Below are 18,967 nucleotides of genomic sequence, written 5' to 3'. Positions count from 1 at the left end.
ACAAATGCATTACCTTCTGAGTGTTTTAAACGTTTACGATGGCCATTTGTACATTGGCAGTCTTAGATACATGTGACTTTTGTAATGAACAGATCGTACTTCCCAATGGTGCTCTTAAACGTATTCATAGAAAACACCTTCATAAATGATGAAGAATCGCTCTTTAAAAAAGTATCTGTTACTGTTAGCTTGCAAAATGATCATAAAACCATGTATTTTAATGATAGTGGCAGCTACGCACATTTTTGTCCATGCAACAATCCATCCATCCTTTCTCCTACACTGTGTTTTGTTGTTTTGTTTTTGTTTTTTTAATTTAAAGGCCATGAGGAACTGGTACCATGCAAACAACAACCTTGGATGGTCACCAGCCCATTTTAGGGCACACTTGTTCTACTTAGTTGATTATGCAGGTCTTCAGGATGCATGATGACATCTGGATATCTCGGGGCACATTTGCACTAATGAAGAATATACAAACTCCATACATAAAGCGACAAAATAATTTATTAACAACAGAATTGTATTTTTTTAAGGCTAATAATTTTCCCTTTATTTGTACACTTCAGCTAGTTGTCTAATACTTCATGCAGTGGCCTTTTTAAGAAGCACACCAGTTTATTACCTGTATTTAATGATGTTACAGATTACAAAATTAGTATTGTAGCATAACTTCCAAAGCTTACATTTTCAATGATATTTTTGCAGCTTGGTCATTCAGAGATAGTGTATTAAAAGGTTTACACATTTACCAAATCTAATATACCCTCCTTTACTTTATATTGTACTATTTTATGTTCTGCCAGTATATATTTAATTGAAAAATCCCAGAATTAACACAACATTAGTTTGTTTTTATGCACAGTGTAGTGTCCACAAATAAAAGTATATTAGAATAAAAGCACAAGTAGATTAATGTGATATTTTCAATTTAATCCGAGGGAAATATTTTTCTTTTTTTTGTGACAGAACTTTAATTTGAACTAATTCAGAAATGTATTTTAATACTTGTATATACTCTACAGTGTTGTATGCCCATGAACTTGTGTACAGTAGAGTAGTGAGAAATAAGCTGTAGATGTAGCTCATGTATTTGGTTCTCATGTGTTATCTCTTGGTTATTTCTATAAAGGAATAGAACGTCATTTGTATTTTATTTTGACATAATACCACCTTGCCATTTCTTTTTGCACTAAGGGTTACTGGTGTGAGAAAACAGATAATGGTTCAATATGTGCTACTTAAGTATTAATATTTAGTATAATTATGTCTAACTATAGTGCACTGGAAAGAATAGGCTGGTTTTGATACACAGTTACCATAGTGAAACTCTTGATTATGAACAATTGCTAGCAATATGTTGATCAGTAAAAACACTGCAGAGATTGCCCAGATACTCTGTGTGTTTCAGGAACGACCTCAAAAGAGATTGAATAGTCACTTTCAAAAGAAAATCTAGGTGCAGTGTTATGTATAATTATTGGAAAAGTCACCTTACTAAATCAGGATGTAGCAGCAGAATTGGAAGCGAGGGAGATAAATTGTGTTACGTTAACCAAAGCTGTGGAACTTCTGGCTTTATACTTGTGAAGCTAAAGAAACATACAATATACAAGCACAGTTACAGGAAATATTGTAAGAGCCTTCCTTTAAAATCCTCATAAATGTTTCTATGTGATTACTCTGTAAAACTTGAAATTTGTTGGTTTTTTTTTAACATTTATTTATTGATTGTTGCATTCTGCTTCAGTTATTATTGGCATGGCCTAGCACAGAATTGCTTAATCTGTTGTATCCAGAATCCCACAAAAATTGCAGATTCTAAAGCACAATGGGAACAATACTTAAACTGCTAAATGTAATGGAAATTCATAATGCAGTACATTTACTTTATTGATGTGGAACAAAGAAATGACACATGATTAACTATTGTATTTCCACTCACATGATCAAGTTATTTTTAAAAATTATGGAACATACATTTAGCTGAGGAGATGGTGTGTTGGTGGTGCAGTGGTTAGTTCTACTACCTGACAGTCTTGAATGACCAAGTTTGACTTTTTGCCCAATCGTTGTCTCTCCAGAGTTTGCAAGGTTTTTTTTTTTTTGGTTTTTTTTCTGCATGAGATTCTCTCTAAGTACTTCAGTTTTTATCCATACCACCCAAAAATAATGCTGGGTTCATTGTCAGTTTTACATTTTCCCAGTGTTAGTGAGTATGTGTCTGTCTCTCTGGGTTTTTGTAGCTGTGTTCTGTGATAGAATGTTGACCTTTCATGTGAGTTCCTATCTGTCCCTGGAGGATTCTGGGAGACTGTCCAGTTCTTGAGTGGTTCTGAAACTGAATTAGTGAAGTTATATCTACAGGTATATTTACATAGTTGTTGTTTTTGCCATTGGTTGTCAGTTGACTGCTAAGAAGAGCACCATATTAAAAGCAATTAAATAGAAATAAAGTGTCAAATTATGCACTCTGAGTTCAGTTGGGACTGAAGGGTCAAAAATATTTACAGCATAACTCTACAGCTAGTGCAATAGATAAAAAATAAATCAGCCATTCAATTAACCAGTCTTTATTTTATGCACTACTGCAATAGACGGGGAATGAACCATCCGTTCAGTTAATCAGTCTTTGTTTTATAAAGTGCCTTTTATTGAGTGCAAAGCGAGCAGGTATACCTTTCAAAGTAAAAATACCAGATAAATTAACAAGGCGTAGATGAGTAAGGATAAAATGGTACATGTACATGAGAGTACACTGAAAAAAGTATAACATTGATGTTGTCCATTCAACGTAAATTTTCTCTTTCAAGCAACTTAAGATTAGTCATTTAGTGTTGCAGCTTGAAATATTTGGGTTCAGATCTCAATCAAAGTAAAAAATGTGTTTGTACCAAATTAAGGTATAGTGGAGGGAATAAACGTAAAAACCCTACTTCATTTAACTTAATATTTTAGGTTGTTCATGTGCTGTGTTTGAGGGACCGTTTGTATATTCTTTCGGTCGAACTTTCCAGTTTGATGGCTTTCCAACTGCCAAAAAAGAAGAACAACTTAAAAAATAGATTTACTTCAGTAAAAAAAAACAAGTGAATTGCACCCAATTACTCTAAATGATTTGCCTCAACTTAAAAATTGTGGGATCAATAAGCTAAAAAGAATTATATTGGTTCAGATTGACAATATTAAGTGTGAATCATTTTCAGTGTAGATTAACAGTATATCATAACAGTGTAGTACCATTGAGATCATCAGTTCATTTGTTACAGATGATTAAAATTAGAGAATACTGCTCTGGGTATCATAGCGTATATTAAAAAGAAACGAGAATTCTAAAATAGCATTTGAATGTGTCTGCTGATGACACCTCAGATGTCCCAGCCATATTTTAACCCATGCTATTTAAAATAAAGAGCACTACACTAATACATGTAATAACATTCTTCCATCACTGATATTTTTGAATATAAGTCATTGCTACAAAAATGTATAATAAATAAAAATGTAATTTTTTTCTCTCAAACAAAAGCTAAAAATGCTCCAACTTTCAAAACCTCAAAATATCCTGAATGTTATGCCTTCCAAATATTTTCTAACTTGTTATTGCGCTGTTTGAGAATTGACACTCTTGAAGGATAAAGCTCATTTTTTTTTTTATTATTATTTTTTGTAAGTGAGTTTGAAGTTTATTGTGAGTTGGTGTACTGCTTTTATTAGCAACTGAGTTTCTAGTCTCATGATCTTTGCTCACCAGGAGGCAGAAGCACTGAACTTTTCTTCAGACAGGATTATATCAAAATGTAAGTAAACAAAAAACAATTTTTATCAGTTGACTGCTTGCTTAGTGTCAGTTTCTTTTCACTTAGCTCTCCTAATGATGTATCTACTTATTGTTCTGCTTGATGATATAAGATGAATGTACGTTTTTCTGATAGAACAGACTCAGGAAGGTCTTTAAACTTTTATGTTGAACTTTCTGCACGATCTCTGAACCTAAAAGGTTTATTTTCATTATGCTGAATTTAATACTTTCTGTTTATCCCATTAACGCGCACCCTTAACCATTTTACGTATGTTATATTTTTAATTGTATATGATGTGTTTTTGTGTTGAAAATCTGTGCAGTGCCGTAAGATATCACACTGTGAAGAGTGCTTCATAAAAAGAAACTAAAAGTCAATAGAGTAGAGCAGTGCTTCCCAAACTTGGTGCTGGGGATCCAAAGGGGCTGCAGGTTTTTGTTCCAACCAACTTCTGTTTTTCATTGGACTCTTAGCCTAATTAAGTGAGTCACTGTTTTGGAGTCAATGTAGAAATTACAAACTATGTTTGGTCGATTTTTATTCAAATGTAATAAGTAGTTACTGTATATGGGTAATATGTAGTTTTTTTAAATTGTTAACATTATTTTCATTCTGCTTTTCCAGGTGTTCTGGTTATTTACTTGATTCTTTACTAATTAGCAGGTCTGACACTGAAGTTGCTGCAGCTTTCATCATCCCGGGTGTCTGCTATGCTGGTTGTTAATTGTCACTATTAGGGTTAAATGAAGGGAGCAAACTACACAGGAAAAGGGGGAAATAAAAGGAAAATGACAAAAGTGAGGTAAGCATTTATAGCTTTAGAAAAAATAGAAATATTTCTAAATGTCTTATAAATGTAAAAACCATACTGTTGTGTTTTTATGAATGCAGAATAAGAGAAGAGTAAAAAAGACCAGCTAATTAAATGAGATCAGTTTGTTGGAACAAAAACCTGCAGCCACAGTGGGTCCCCAGGACTGAGTTTGGGAACCACTAGATTAGAGTATTTTCTAGCACATATAAAGAGTGCAGTAAAAGTTATATCAAATATATTTTATTTCAGTTGAAAGCACATTTGAGCAGTCATACCTGTACTATATTTTACTGAAAATGATTCAGTACTTTGTACAAAAACCATAGAATCTCAATGGTGTTTTCAGAGTTCTGTTTTCTTACATTTCAAGAAGTATAGTAGCATGGACTCTTTCAAAACAGGATGCCAGTGTACCTGTTTTAAAAAAGCGTAACCCCTTATCTTGTCTTTTGAGGTAACAAACCCAATTTTATTAATATTTTTGTCAAATGAACAGCGAATCCTAAATATACTGTATATCCGTTTTCTAATCACTTTTTTCCTGCGAAGAGTTTCAGAATATAACACTAGGTGAAAAGACCCAGCACAAGACAATTTACTATCAACAGCTGATCCAAGCTGTGTCTTCTGTGGCTTCTATGTAAGTACTCTGCACAACTTGAAATTTGGTTTTTTTAAACATTTATTTATTGATTGTTGCATTCTGCTTTGGTTATTATTGGCATGGCCTAGCACAGAATTGCTTAATCTGTTGTATCCAGAATCCCACAAAAATTGCAGATTCTAAAGCACGGTGGGAAAAGTACTTAAACTGCTAAAAGCAATGGAAATTCATAATATAGTACATTTACTTTATTGATGTGGAACAAAGCACCGGGAAAACATGCAGACTGCATACAAAATACAATGCTTAGCTGAATGAGGGCCAAAGCCCTGAAAAGACAAATCCACTTATCACAATAGATTTTTTGTGGAACAATGTCCCATTTATTGTAACTCCGAATAATGTAATTAGAGTATCTGACACTGACTGATTTGAACGAAGGGCGTTCCAAAATATATGACCAAGTGAGGCAGATTTATAATTTGGATCTTGTCCTGAATGTAGTTTAGTATTGTATCTCAAGACAAATATATGTGTTAACTGAATTACACCATTCTTTGCACAAATTGTTGAAGACTGTGTATTGTTTGTGGGTGAAACCAGTTTAGTATTTGAAATTCTACTTCGTCCTCCCAGCACTGGCGTAGATCACCTTATTAGAATGCACACTTTGACATACGTTGGTAGATTATCTGTTTTTTTTTAATGTGCTATTATATATTGGAATACTCTGAAAAAGATATACCAACTTTGGAAAGACATTCTTTTTAACATTATTAAATCTTCCAGCTAATGATTGATGTAAAGATGACTATCGATTAACATATTTTAACACTTTCCGTAAGATTGCAGAAAATGTATGTACTCCTTTTGGCAGTATATTTTTCCCCGCGCTTCTTTAAGCATAGCTGATGTTAACCAAGCTAGTTTAGCAAATAGATCTTTATAAAGTTAGTTTGGATAGCTATCTGAGATTTTACCTTTCTGACTCTGCTAGGAATAAGAAGCATGTTGAATTTCAGAGACCTTTAGTGGTTTGTCATTGTGCATCGAGCTATGGAATTTCTATTTTATCAAAGAAATCATTTCTGTAGGCCTAACTTTCATTACACTCTAATGTGTATAAAGTCTTAAATATTCCTTATGTATAGTATTATTTCTGTGTGTTCAGTAGGTATAGTTTCAACTACATACAGTAATTAATGATTGCAATTGTATTTTGAATATCCTTTTCAAGTATTTGTTGAACTATATTCATATTAGTATTTTTTCTAAGTTTAAGAGAAATGGTTTCAGTTAACTATTAATTGTTCTGGTTCCCTTAGTGTCAAATAATAGAGCCCTGTTTGTAGAGGTCAGCATTGGCCCATCTGCCATGTTCCTGATCATGGGTTTCACAAACATAAACACTTTCACAAGCAAACACGCATACTTCATAAATCTCGCTATACTTACAATACCCACATACTACTTTATAATTGATGTGATTTAGTCTGAAATTCAAGATATCTGCAGTCTACTAAGAGTTGCTCTGTGACACAGTGGTTAGCACTGCTACCTCACAGATTCAGCATGTTGTCAGGGTCTGCTCTCTACAACCCTGAATTGGATGAGGCAGACTTGCGAGTTTTACATTATGCCGCATGTTGTGAAGCATTATTACTGTTCAATTAAACCACAGTGACGCATCCATTCAAATTAAAAAGTAACATATCGCTCTCAAATTCACTTGATACAGATAAGGGTCACAGAGCAGTTTATTTTTATTTTTTTAAAAACTTGTACATGTTGCTTTCCATAAAAGTAGTGCTGTTCCTCAAAAATTGAAGTTGAAGTTGCTAGATGATCCAGTTTTTGCCAGGTAGGGTTTTGCCTTTTCTGACCACACAACTGTTTATCAGTGCGACCGGAAAGTGAAGACACCATGAAAATATCTTAAGTATAAAATATAGACTATCAAGGCACTCCAGATGTAATATCGTTGGGAGTGTGTTGTGGCTGCTAACATTCTCACAGCTGCTTAATTCATTTCAGGGTTGAATGGAACCAGAGCCTATTCTGATAGGCCTGGAAAAGGCACTAGTAAACCAGGATGCTTGGACCACCGTGTCAGCTTGGATGTTAGTGTTACAGATTGAGTTTACTTTTTGACTGATCTTAGTGTGTCTTTGGAGCAGGCTAAATTGATTATTATCTTAAACTAGAGGGCTTTGCCCCCTGCTCGCTTCACTCGCCAACCCCTGGGCCAGTGCTACACGCTAGCCTCTTTGTGGTTCTGCCGCTCGCATATGGGGATGTGGATGTACAATTTAAACAGATTTTTAATTTTCATTTGAAGTGTTACATTTGCATCAACACAACTTATAACTGCCTGTGACTGAATTTCGTTTCTTTCTCTCTATTGAATAAAACGACTTTTTTGAATGTTTGGCTCTGAGATTTGCTAATTGCCTTTGCAAAAGCTATTCTAACAGGAAACTGTTAACGTTTTAATACGAATGGCATATCAAGATCTTCTTTGGCGTCTAATGTTATCCGGGGAAGATATACTACATTACCTTTCTTGGATACATCCTTCTTTCTCATTAATTTGTGTGGTGGAAGACCGGACGGTGTTAATGGTTGTAGATATTCTTCGTGATATGTAAGTTGTTGTTTTCATCTTCTGCATGATCACCACCAACTGTTTCAGCATAGTCTATTTATACGCGTTTAACAATTTTGCTGTGTTACCAATTGATATTTTTGGCATTAATTCATTCGACTTCCTCGTTTCTAGGTGCTAGGATTGCCCGTGTACTTATTTTTTCTGTTGATAGCCCTTTGTGATGAAATTCTTCAATAAGATTTGGACATAATACGTCTTCTTTAATTGGGAACTTAAAGTGAGGAAAACATAAAAATTTATAAGAGCTGAGAGTGCAGGAAGTGTGTCTGACAAAAGCATTCACAAGACTGAGAGGTGAGAGTACCGCGTTCTTGTTTGTAAATGGTTGATAGGAGGGCGTGGCTTGAAAGAATCTCATGGCAATATTCTTGTTTCGCAGGACTTACAAAAATCTTTTCCAAAAATTCACATCTCCTAAAGTCTTGTCACATCGAAAGATTTTTTTATATAATAGAGAGATATGTCGGTACATTTTTACATTAAATACTATTAAATCAAAAAAAAAACTGGGTTTTAATCAGAAGAAATATTCATAATATAAGTGGTTTCTTTCTTTCACAGAATCTTAGGAATGTGTTTTGAAGGTGAAGAATCCAAAAGTCAAAAAGTTGCTTATGACCTTGAAATATACAGTATATTATTACACTATCTCTGCCTTGTAGCTCTTCATATTATTGTCAGCAAGCATTGGTCGTGAAACTGTTGATCACAACTTGTATGTAATGTGCAGCAGATAGATACTGCTCTTATTTTAGGCAAAATATGCACATATTTACTTATCATATGCATATTGCATATGTAGTTGGCCACAAGATGGTTCAGTTAGCACCTGATGTAAGTAAAGCATGCATAGAAAATGGACGGATGGATGTTATAATGCCAATTTTCAGTATAATTACACTTTTAGAGCTACAAAAGGTGGTCTTGTCAGAATTTGGTTAGAATGTTGGGTAATTTTTTTTGATTGTCGCTCAGTTTTCCTTTCACAGCAATAAAAGAAAGTTGTCCAGCAGACTTCAATAATAACTGAATTGTGATTCTGGGTAGTGGAACTGGCTAACTTTCCAAGCACTAGTTACACATTTTTTGTTGTGCGAACCTTCAGTGAGAACACCTCCTGGAAAGACAGAAGAATGGCCAGGCTGTGGTGGGGTGGTGGTCAGGTGGAGGATCTTGTATGTTGGTGCAAAGAAAATGTCTGCAACTTAACATGAGGAAAACCAAGGAACTGTTTTTTGACTTTTGCGACACCAATGAGCTTCTACGCCTACTCACTATTCTGGGAGTGGATGTGGAAATAGCAAAAATAATTCTTTGCATTTAAATAGCACTTTTCTTACTACTCAAAGCGCTCTCCACACAAGGAGGACCTGGGAAGTGAACCCACAATCTCCTTACTGCAAAGGCTTGAGGCTTGGTAGCTTATATCAATAAGAAATGGGACTGGCTTAGTAACAGAGAAACTACAGTATATAAGGAAGGGCAGAGCATACTCTTTTCTCTTAGGAGACTAGGAGACCACTGTGTTTTAATGTGGTGTGGATGCTACAGGCGCTGTTTCCCCGTGAAACCCAACAGACAGATGTCCAAGACACACGTGTAAAAGCACTCAGTATAATATTTAATATTTTTCTTCTAATAAAGTGCACAAAGCACTGCACACTCCACAATTCTCAAATCAATAATCACAAATACAATAACAATAAACAATCCTCCACTCCCAGCAGCTTCGTCACCCAACCTCCCAACTCCAGCTCCCCTTGCTGGGTTTCCCATAGTCCTTTAAATAGCCTGTGACCCAGAAGTACTCCTTCTCTTCTTCCGGGTAAATGCCACATCCTCAGTTCTCAAATAGCCCGGAAGTACTGCGGGGTTCAGTCCTCGTGACTCTGAAGTACTTCCGGGTTGTAGTAACAATACAAGTCCCAGGTTCTCTGTGAGCTCCCCCTGGCAACACCCACAGCCCCCAACAGGGCTGAGGAAATGGACTCCATATCCCAGGATGCTCTGAGGGAATCAGGGGAACCGTTGCCATCCAGGGGAGCTGCCACCTAGCGTCCCGGGGAGGCAGTATCCAGAAAAGCCTGCCTTCCTCAATTCTTCTTGTTCTGGGATGTCACAGCCGGATTGAACAGCCATCCGTCTATCACAGTAGGTAGTACAGTAACATGTTCTACAGCTCTGCAATGGCTGCTGTGATTTTCTACACTGTAGTAGTGTGCTGGACTGGTAATGTCATTTTAAGAAAAGCCCACCAAATCAGCAGCTAATTAAGAAGGCAGGTTCAGTTTGGTAGCTCAAGACAGAACGATGTCAAAATAAGTGCCACTATGACAATCACAATGCTGCATATCCTTTCTCTGACATAGTAACACAGAGTACTTTAAGCCAACAAATTATTCAGCAAACATGTGTCATGAAACACAACTGGGGCTCCTGTATACCTGCAGCAATACACCTTTACGGTATAATGACTCACTGTGAAAAGTCACAAGTTTTTTTTCCCTTTTTTTGTAATTCTTGTCTGTGTTTGGGGCGGAGGTGGTGGTGTTTGTACCATTTCTTATCTTCTGTAAAAGCTAAATTACCCCTTAGGAAAAATTGTTTATCTAGAGTGAATGTGTACACTTGAGAGGCTGACAAACATGCAATATGTTGCCATTGTCCATCCTCATGTTCATTAAAAAGTACTAGTGTGGAGTATTGCCAGCTTCTTACTCTGGCCCTCACCCCCAGGCCACCAGGAGGAGCTCTCCTGACAGCATGATCGTGCCCCGAGTTCCAGCAGGGCCTCATGGACTATTTAGTGTTTATACACAGCCCTGCTGGATACCTTTGGGCCCACTGGGAGTCGCTGTAGGGGGGCTCGTGGGCTCTTATGTGCCCTATAACCCGGGAGTACGTCACGGTTACGTGACAGGAAGGAACGACGTGCTCCCGGGTTGAAGAAAAGAATAAGAATAAGGAACTGTGGACTGATTGGGCAGGAACACCTCCGGGTCAGGGTGTATAAAAGGACTGTGGGAAAGCCATGAGACTGAGCTGAGCTGGGAGGTAAAGGGGCGAAGTGTCTGAGCGAGGAGGAGAGAGTATTATTGTTGTGTTGATTTAGTTTATGAGTAGTGTGGAGGGTGCTTTGTGCATGTTATTATTATTTAATAGAAAAGTCTTGGACTTTTATCCGGTGTCTGGACTGGTACCTGAGGGTTCAAGAGGTGGACAAGAGCGTTATCTGCGACAAATGGGACTGTAGTGGGCTGGCGCCCTGCCTAGGGCTTGTTTCCTGCCTTGCACCCTGTGTTGGCTGGGATTGGCTCCAGCAGACCCCTGTGACCCTGTAGTTAGGATATAGCAGGTTGGATAATGGATGGATGGATAGTCAAATGGGAGTTCAAATAGACAAAAGGGACAGAGAAAGGAGTGTATGGAAAAGAAAGAAGCAATACTACAGTGTAAATAAGCAAAAAAAAAAAAAGTATTGTATGAAAGAGCCAATCACTTACCTCTGACAAATAGTTAAAAGTCATAACTTGTGGCACTGCATGAGGATCAAACAAACTAACCAACCCACCATTTGAAATTCATTTGTGGGCTGGGAGGAAAATAGGACTGGCCAACAGAAACAGGCAAGCCAATGCCCAATTTTCAGTCATTGAATTTTACTAAATATATTCTAATCTGAGAACATATTTCACACCGTAAACAGACAGATTTTCTACTTGAACAGATTTTTCTTCTCCAAAATCACCACATATCATTAAGTCAGGCTCAAAGTAAAATGAAATTTATTATTAATTACTATATAGACTGGATTGCTCTCATATTTCAAGTGAGTAATATGTGGCAAATAAATATAATACCACAGTAGCACAGGTTACCTATTACTCATCTATTTATGACGCAAAGAGTAATCTGATACACATTTTTGTACAAAGAAAGGTGTAAACTCTACGTCAGCAGTCTTCACATTAAGAACTTCATTTTCACATTTCTCCTGCAAGATGTGCTACAAGCAGAGAAAATGACTCATCAGCAGTGAGTCAGTGGTCAGATCAGGATTTCACTACTACTTTACCTTATTTCCTTGAATAAAATTGTACATAATTTTAACAATCTTTTTTATCTTTAAGCTACTTGAAACATTACTTGCGGAGTCAAATTTTGCCCTGAAGGGTGAATACATTTTTGTGGCTTTTTGATGGTGTTAGCTGAATGCCTTTTCACGTTTGACCTGGGCAATCAAAAGCATGTGTTGTGCACGGTTCTAGATATGATTAGGATAATTATTATATATTTTAATGATTACAGCCAAATAAAAATGAGATTCAATATATGAAACCAGTTTGTTACACCCACAAAGTGTAGACTAAACATTGGGCAGTTATACAGATCGAAGTCCATCCTCCTATTTAAATAAGACTTCTTATCCAGTTTGGCGTTCTGTGGAGCACACATCCACAAGATAAGAACCTGGTCATGACAGGATGGCAGTCTGTTACAGGGCACCCATATGCACACTCATTCCTGGTCATTTTAGGGTTTGCATTAACCTGCTGAACATGTCTTTAGAAGGTGTAAGGACAGCTGGAGTAACTGCTAAAAAACCAACACAGAGATAATAAGAATATTCCAACTTCACACAGACAGTGCATGAGCTGGGATTCAAACTCTGGTGCATCTACGTGAACCACAAGACAATATTCCCAGTTCTTAAAAAAGAATGATCCCATATGTATTGTGTTTTAATAAACTCAGCAAAATATACTTCATATATTTTATTCAACCAAAGTATGAGCAGACAACAATTTTGTTGAATAAAAAATCCATTTATTTACATGACATTATATACAAAGAATAAACATTTGAGTGCATATCTCTTATTTTAAATCCTGCAGTGTTTTAAAACATATTGAGAGATTTAAGGCATGGGATCCAATAAAAATTCTGTTCAGTTTAATAGACAAGATTTCGAACACTTAATAAATAATTTAACTGGGTACAGACAGAATTCCAATTTCATCTGCAGTGTCTAATATCTTACATATAACTGGAGATTCCACCTAAAGAAGAAACAAAAAGTACTATTAACAATTCTGAAAACACATGCTTTAGATTATTACTTAAAAGTTCTAACTTGTTATTAATGTAAAGTTTTTTGAGTGTAAATATGTGTTAATCATAAATGTGTGAAAGTCACGACGATTGATACATAAAAGTGGTTTAGAATCAAAATGTAGAAACCACAGGTAGAGGGGATACCATAGAATATTGCTGTGTTTGTGCAGTGATATACAGTGAACAAATATTTTTCATTGTTGCCATTTCCACAACAAAATACTTTCCCACATGTGGAGCACTACAAACATCAGCACAGCTGAGAAATTGCTCTACAAAATCGATCCCGTAGGATCCACATAACGACTTTCTGTCGCATGTAGATAGTAAACAGAGAGTCTGATGTCACATTCCAACTTTTATCACACTGCGCCCCCTGACTTTTTGCTGGTACTGCAACTCGTGCATGCATCGCTTTAATTTCTGAGGACCTGATCCGAGGACACATCAAATGAATGCTGGAAATGCATGGCAGCCATGATGCGTGCGCGTAAATGTTCTCAGAGTGAAGTATAAACATGCCCTTACACCTACTGAGCGCTTCATGATTGGTTTATATTGAATTGAGAATTTTGCATGAACATAAACCAATGTAATCAAAGATTAAGCCGAGACATTTAATAAAACTAGGGGGCTTCTCCCCCTGCTCGTTTCACTCACCAAACGGCGGGCCTGCGCTACAGGGTGCAGTTCTGCCACTCGCGTATGGGGATACAGATGTACAATTTAAACAGATTGTTATTTTCATGGGAATTGTTACATATGCATAATAGAACTAACTATTTTATATTACTGCGAGTAATTAACGATATTAAAAAATAGTAAAACATAATAATTTGAAAGTAAATTATGTTTCATGCTGCGTTAAGAGTTATTCGTTGTGTAATACGATTTTGTTGTGTTTGGATTTGAAATTAACATACAAATAATTTTTCAGCTTACATTTTTAGTGTAAAACTGTAGTAAAAACATTTTTTTAATCAATATCGCATTGAATTTTGATTCTGTGTTTGGACTTTCATCGTGACAACGCAACATAACTGCCGTGACTGAATTTCATTACTTTCTCTCCATTAAATAAAACAACTTTTTCGAATGTTTGGCTCTGAGATTTGTTAATTGTCTTTGCAAAAGCTATTCTAACGGGAAACTGTTAACGTTTTAATATGAATGGCATATCAAGATCTCCTTTGTTGACTAATATTATCTGCGGAAGATGTACTACATTACCTTTCTTGGATACATCCTTCTTTCTACAGTAATTCGTGTGGAGGAAGACTGGACGGTTTTAACTGTTGTAGATATTCTTCAGGATATTGTAAGCTGATGTTTTCATCTTCTGCACGATCACCACCAACTGTTTCGCATTGTCTATTGATACTCATTTAACCAATATGCTGTGTAACTAATCGACATTTTTGGTGTTAATTCGTTTGACTCCATTGTTTCCCTGTGCTACAATTGCCTGTGTACTCATTTTTACTGTTGATAACCCTTCATGATGAAATTCTTCAATAAGATTTGGACATAATACTTCTTTAATTGGGAACTTAAAGTGAGGAAAAGTTTCGTCTCGAGGGACTTGGGGGAGAAAAAAATCTCTTTGAAAAAGTCACATTAAAATTTATAAGAGCTGAAAGAGCAAGAACTGTGCCTGTCAAAAGCATTCACATGAATGAGAGGTGAGAGTACCGTGTGCGTGGTTGAATATGGTTGAGAGGAGGGTGTAATTTGAAAACATCTCATGGCCAAAGTCTCGTCTCGCGGGAACTGGAAAACTCTCTTCAAAAAAAACTCTTGTCTCGTCACAGGATTTTTTTTATATAATAGATATGATATACTGCATAATAAAACTGCCATAATTCACATTTTAAAACAGAAACTCATCATAATCATATTGCGACACAAGTATGAGAAAAATATATAATATAATTATAAAGAAGGCAGATGTTTCGAGGTAGTCCTACTGATGCCAACAGTGTTAACCTGTCAAATGTACAGTGTTATTTTAAACGAATCACAATATTTTTCATTTTTATTAAGTTTTATATTCCTAGAGGTTTTTATACAGCATTTCATGATTTTTAAATTTTGCCAGCGCATTGACACACTGGCTACTCATCCACAGTTCCTTCCTACGTTGTACACAACATTGCCATTAGGCTCTGGCTTTTCACCGCCTTAAACTCAAATATATGGGTTTGAAGAATTGACAGATGAGAGTTTACTTTGAATACTCTACAGTGTAAACTTCATCATAGTAGATTTTCATATAACCACACTGCCTCCTTTCAGCAACTGATCCATCTACAGTACTATGCACACAAACAAAATAAGCTTGAATGATAATGAGTTAAGAATATGAAATAAAATTGTTTAACATGGCATGTCATTTAAAATGTCTGAATTTTACCAAGTAAAGAATTGAAAACCATTTTTTTTTTTTTAACCTCTTTAGTATTCCTTCAGTACCAAACAAACATTTGTAAATATCAATCATAGAAAAATAAAACACTCACTCCAAGAATGTACTGGCAGGTCTGAGGCTCAAGCATGTAGATGGTAACGGCATGCGGGGATTCTGACTCTTTGCACCTGAATAATAAGAATAAGCATTTTCAATTTTAGGTCAACTATCCAGTTACGGCTAGAAAGATAAAGATGGTACATAAATAATACATAAACACTGAATATTTAACAAACCAAGACTAACATGTTATCTAGTTTCTTTTAAAGTAAGTGTGGGCCAATTGTCAAATTTTACAAGTATAAAACTGTTGTACAGTTTATTTTATCAATGTGTTAAATGCTATACTTACTTTAACTTTACAATAACTTGTCTGGATTTTCCTGTCAGGTCACAGACATCTCCATGCCCATAGAAATGTGACACAACTCTGTAAATATATTTTAAATAAGAAGCATTAAAAATAAAAAAATAGTTTTGAATAAAGTACTGACAAATGAATATGGTAAATATATACAGTAATTGTCCACATTCTTTTTGAACTTTGAATCAAAATTTGACCTACTTTACTTTTTGTAAACCATCCTCCTTTAACTGATACGATCTAGCAATGTTTTTTTTGGCCCATGAATTATGTTCTTCTTTATTCCAAGTCCCTACAACCACAATGGTTTTTCCGATTTCTTTATCCTTAATCAAGTAAAAAGAAATAAATGTGGTCACAACAGGGTTATAGCTTACTTTTTTAAAGAATTAAGCACTATAACAAAACTGGATGCAATCAAAATAAAAAAATAAAAAATACAATAATATGTTGGGCGGCACAGAATAGAATAGAATGCATTTTATTGTCACTATACACATGTACAATGAGATTAAAAGCAGCTCCATCAGTGCAGACATATACTGTATGTAGAACACAACAAGTAAATAAACAAATAAACAAATGGTGCAAAAAGTTGCAAAAAAAAAAGTTCTGCGACGCTATATACAAATGGAAAGAATAATAACTAAACAGAGTTATTGAACATTATTTAAATACTGGAAAGAATAAATAACTTATTATAATTGTATATAATTATAATTGCACTATTGGGTTATTGCACATAATTTAAATATTGCACAATAAAGATGATCATGTGCAGTGAGTAGTGGATGTTGGACCCTGAGAGTAATGATATTGTACAATATACAGATATTGCACAGTTATTATCAGTACCATTTAGATATTGGATATTGCACAGTTGATGGATAGAAGGAAGTCCAGGGGTTGGGGGGTTAGACTGTGTAGTCCGTGAATGTTTGAGTTTAGAATGCTTATGGCTTTTGGGAAAAAACTGTTCTTGAGTCTGTCTGTCCTTGTTGTGATGCACCTGTAGCGCCTCCCTGAGGGCAGCAGGTCAAACAGATCAGAGCCAGAGTGGGAGCTGTCCTTGATGATGTTTTTTGCTCTGCTGAGGCAGCGGGAGGTGTAAATGTCCATCAAGGAGGGGAGAGGGCAGCCGATGATCTTCTGTGCTGCCTTTACTACTCGCTGAAGCCTCTCCCTGTCTGCCATGGTGCAACTGCCGTACCATACTGTGATACAATACGTCAGCAGGCTCTCGATGGACGAGCGGTAGAAGGTCAGTAGCAGGTTGGAGTCCAGGTTGTGCTTTCCGAGGACCCTCAGGAAGTGTAACCGCTGCTGAGCCTTTTTGATGACTGCTGTGATGTTGTCTGTCCAGGAGATGTCGGCAGAGATAAAGACGCCAAGAAACCGGAAGGTATGGACCCTCTCCACACACTCGCCGTTGATGTAAAGGGGGGCTAGGTCTGTGCTGTGACTCCTGAAGTTGACAATGATCTCCTTGGTTTTCCTGGTGTTCAGAGCCAGATTGTTCTTTGAACACCAGGCTGCCAACTTCAGGACCTCCTTTCTGTAAGCTGCCTCGTCTCCCTTTGAGATGTGTCCGACCACTGTGGTGTCATCAGCCAACTTGACGATGAGGTTGTTGTTGTGGGCCGGACTGCAGTCATGGGTGTAGAGACAGTACAGAAGGGGGCTCAGCACACAGCCTTGCGGGGTGCCGGTGTTCAGTGTGCAAATGGAGGAGTGGTGGGGTCCAAGTCTCACAGTCTGGAGCCGGTTGGTAAGAAAGTCTTTTATCCAGACACATGTGAGAGGGGGGAGGCCAAGAGTGACCAGTTTGGTGATGAGAACGTCAGGAATGATTGTATTAAAAGCTGAGCTGTAATCCACAAAGAGCATCCAGACATAGCTCTGCTGCTGCTCCAGATGGCTCAGCACACAGTGGAGAGCTACAGCAATGGCGTCTTCTGTGGATCTGTTTGTGCGATATACAAATTGGTAGGGATCGAAGTCTTGGGGGAGATAGTCCTTGATGTGCTGGAGAACCAGTCTCTCGAAGCACTTCATGATTACGGGAGTGAGGGCCACAGGGCGAGAATCATTTAGGCTGGTGATGGGAGACTTCTTCGGCACTGGAATGATTGTGACTGATTTTAGGCAGGATGGAATGACTGCCTGGGCTAGGGAGAGGTTAAAGATTTTGGTAAAGATAAAGGTGAGCTGGTGGGCACATGCTCTGAGCACCCTACCAGGCACTCCATCTGAGCCGGCAGCCTTCTTGGGGTTCACTGGGTTTACTACTATTTACTACACGTTTACTACTACAGACCCCCGTGACCCTGTAGTTAGGATATAGCAGGTTGGGTAATGGATGGATGGATAATATGTTTCAAAGACCACCCATGACATTCAACACCCAACCTCCACCAAGGTATACAAAAAAAAGAGTCCTATCTGAAGTGGTTGTTCAAATAGAATAAAACAGCAAAGAAACTATAACGATTCAGCACAGGTCAAGAGTGCTCACATTAGAATTACATTAATGAATTTCTGATAATTTTATTTTTAGAAAAAGATTTTTTTGAACAGCTAAATAAATCCTAAACGTAACTGGCAGAAAAGACAACTTGAATTTGAATGGTCTTAAGTTTATCCCAGAGTGCACAAACCTGCATGCTCAGCAAACATACAGTAAATGCTGCTTGGTATTACAGTGGAAGCATATTTTTGGCCATGTGGAAAACAATACATTTAAAGCAATTCAACTCATGTGAACATGGACAGATCTTAAAATGCTAGTGTAGTGGCCACTGGGAACAGTTATCAATATCTGTATTAGATTCATGCTCTTAAGACCCTCACTATATTCAGATTCTCAGATAGATTCAACCATTAAGATGAAGAGACTGAAAAATGAGATTATGACAGTGAAGTGTGGCTACAGCACTACATAGGAGCCAGAGAGGGCAAAAGTCAGTCACATGACAACCAAATATGAATGGTTAGATTTCAAGCACATCTGTAAAAAGCAAAATCTACAGTCTGTAGGAGTAACAAATGCGAAAGTCATTGTTACATTAACACTGTTTCATAACAAGTATTATCACAGTATTTTATAGTTCAGTTAACAATACAGTGTATGAT

General features: G+C 36.7%; 1 protein-coding gene across 2 annotated transcripts in view; it reads right to left on the bottom strand.

Annotated features, from left to right (window-relative positions):
* Positions 1-12,694: 12,694 nt before the first annotated feature.
* erlec1 (endoplasmic reticulum lectin 1) overlaps positions 12,695-18,967 on the bottom strand; it is a 30,646-nt gene continuing 24,373 nt past the window's right edge. For both annotated transcript variants that reach the window (XM_039737981.1, XM_039737982.1), the window contains exons 11-14: positions 16,037-16,161; positions 15,824-15,901; positions 15,524-15,599; positions 12,695-12,949 (exon numbers count right to left, since the gene is read on the bottom strand). In XM_039737981.1, coding sequence (XP_039593915.1) covers positions 12,878-12,949; positions 15,524-15,599; positions 15,824-15,901; positions 16,037-16,161 — 351 coding nt within the window. In that variant the 3' untranslated portion in view covers positions 12,695-12,877. The remainder of the gene's footprint in view (positions 12,950-15,523; positions 15,600-15,823; positions 15,902-16,036; positions 16,162-18,967) is intronic.

The sequence above is a fragment of the Polypterus senegalus genome, chromosome 16 (genome assembly GCF_016835505.1).
Source record: "Polypterus senegalus isolate Bchr_013 chromosome 16, ASM1683550v1, whole genome shotgun sequence".
NCBI lineage: Eukaryota > Metazoa > Chordata > Cladistia > Polypteriformes > Polypteridae > Polypterus > Polypterus senegalus.
Note: the sequence above shows the minus strand (reverse complement) of the source record. Positions and strands in the feature narration are given on the sequence as shown.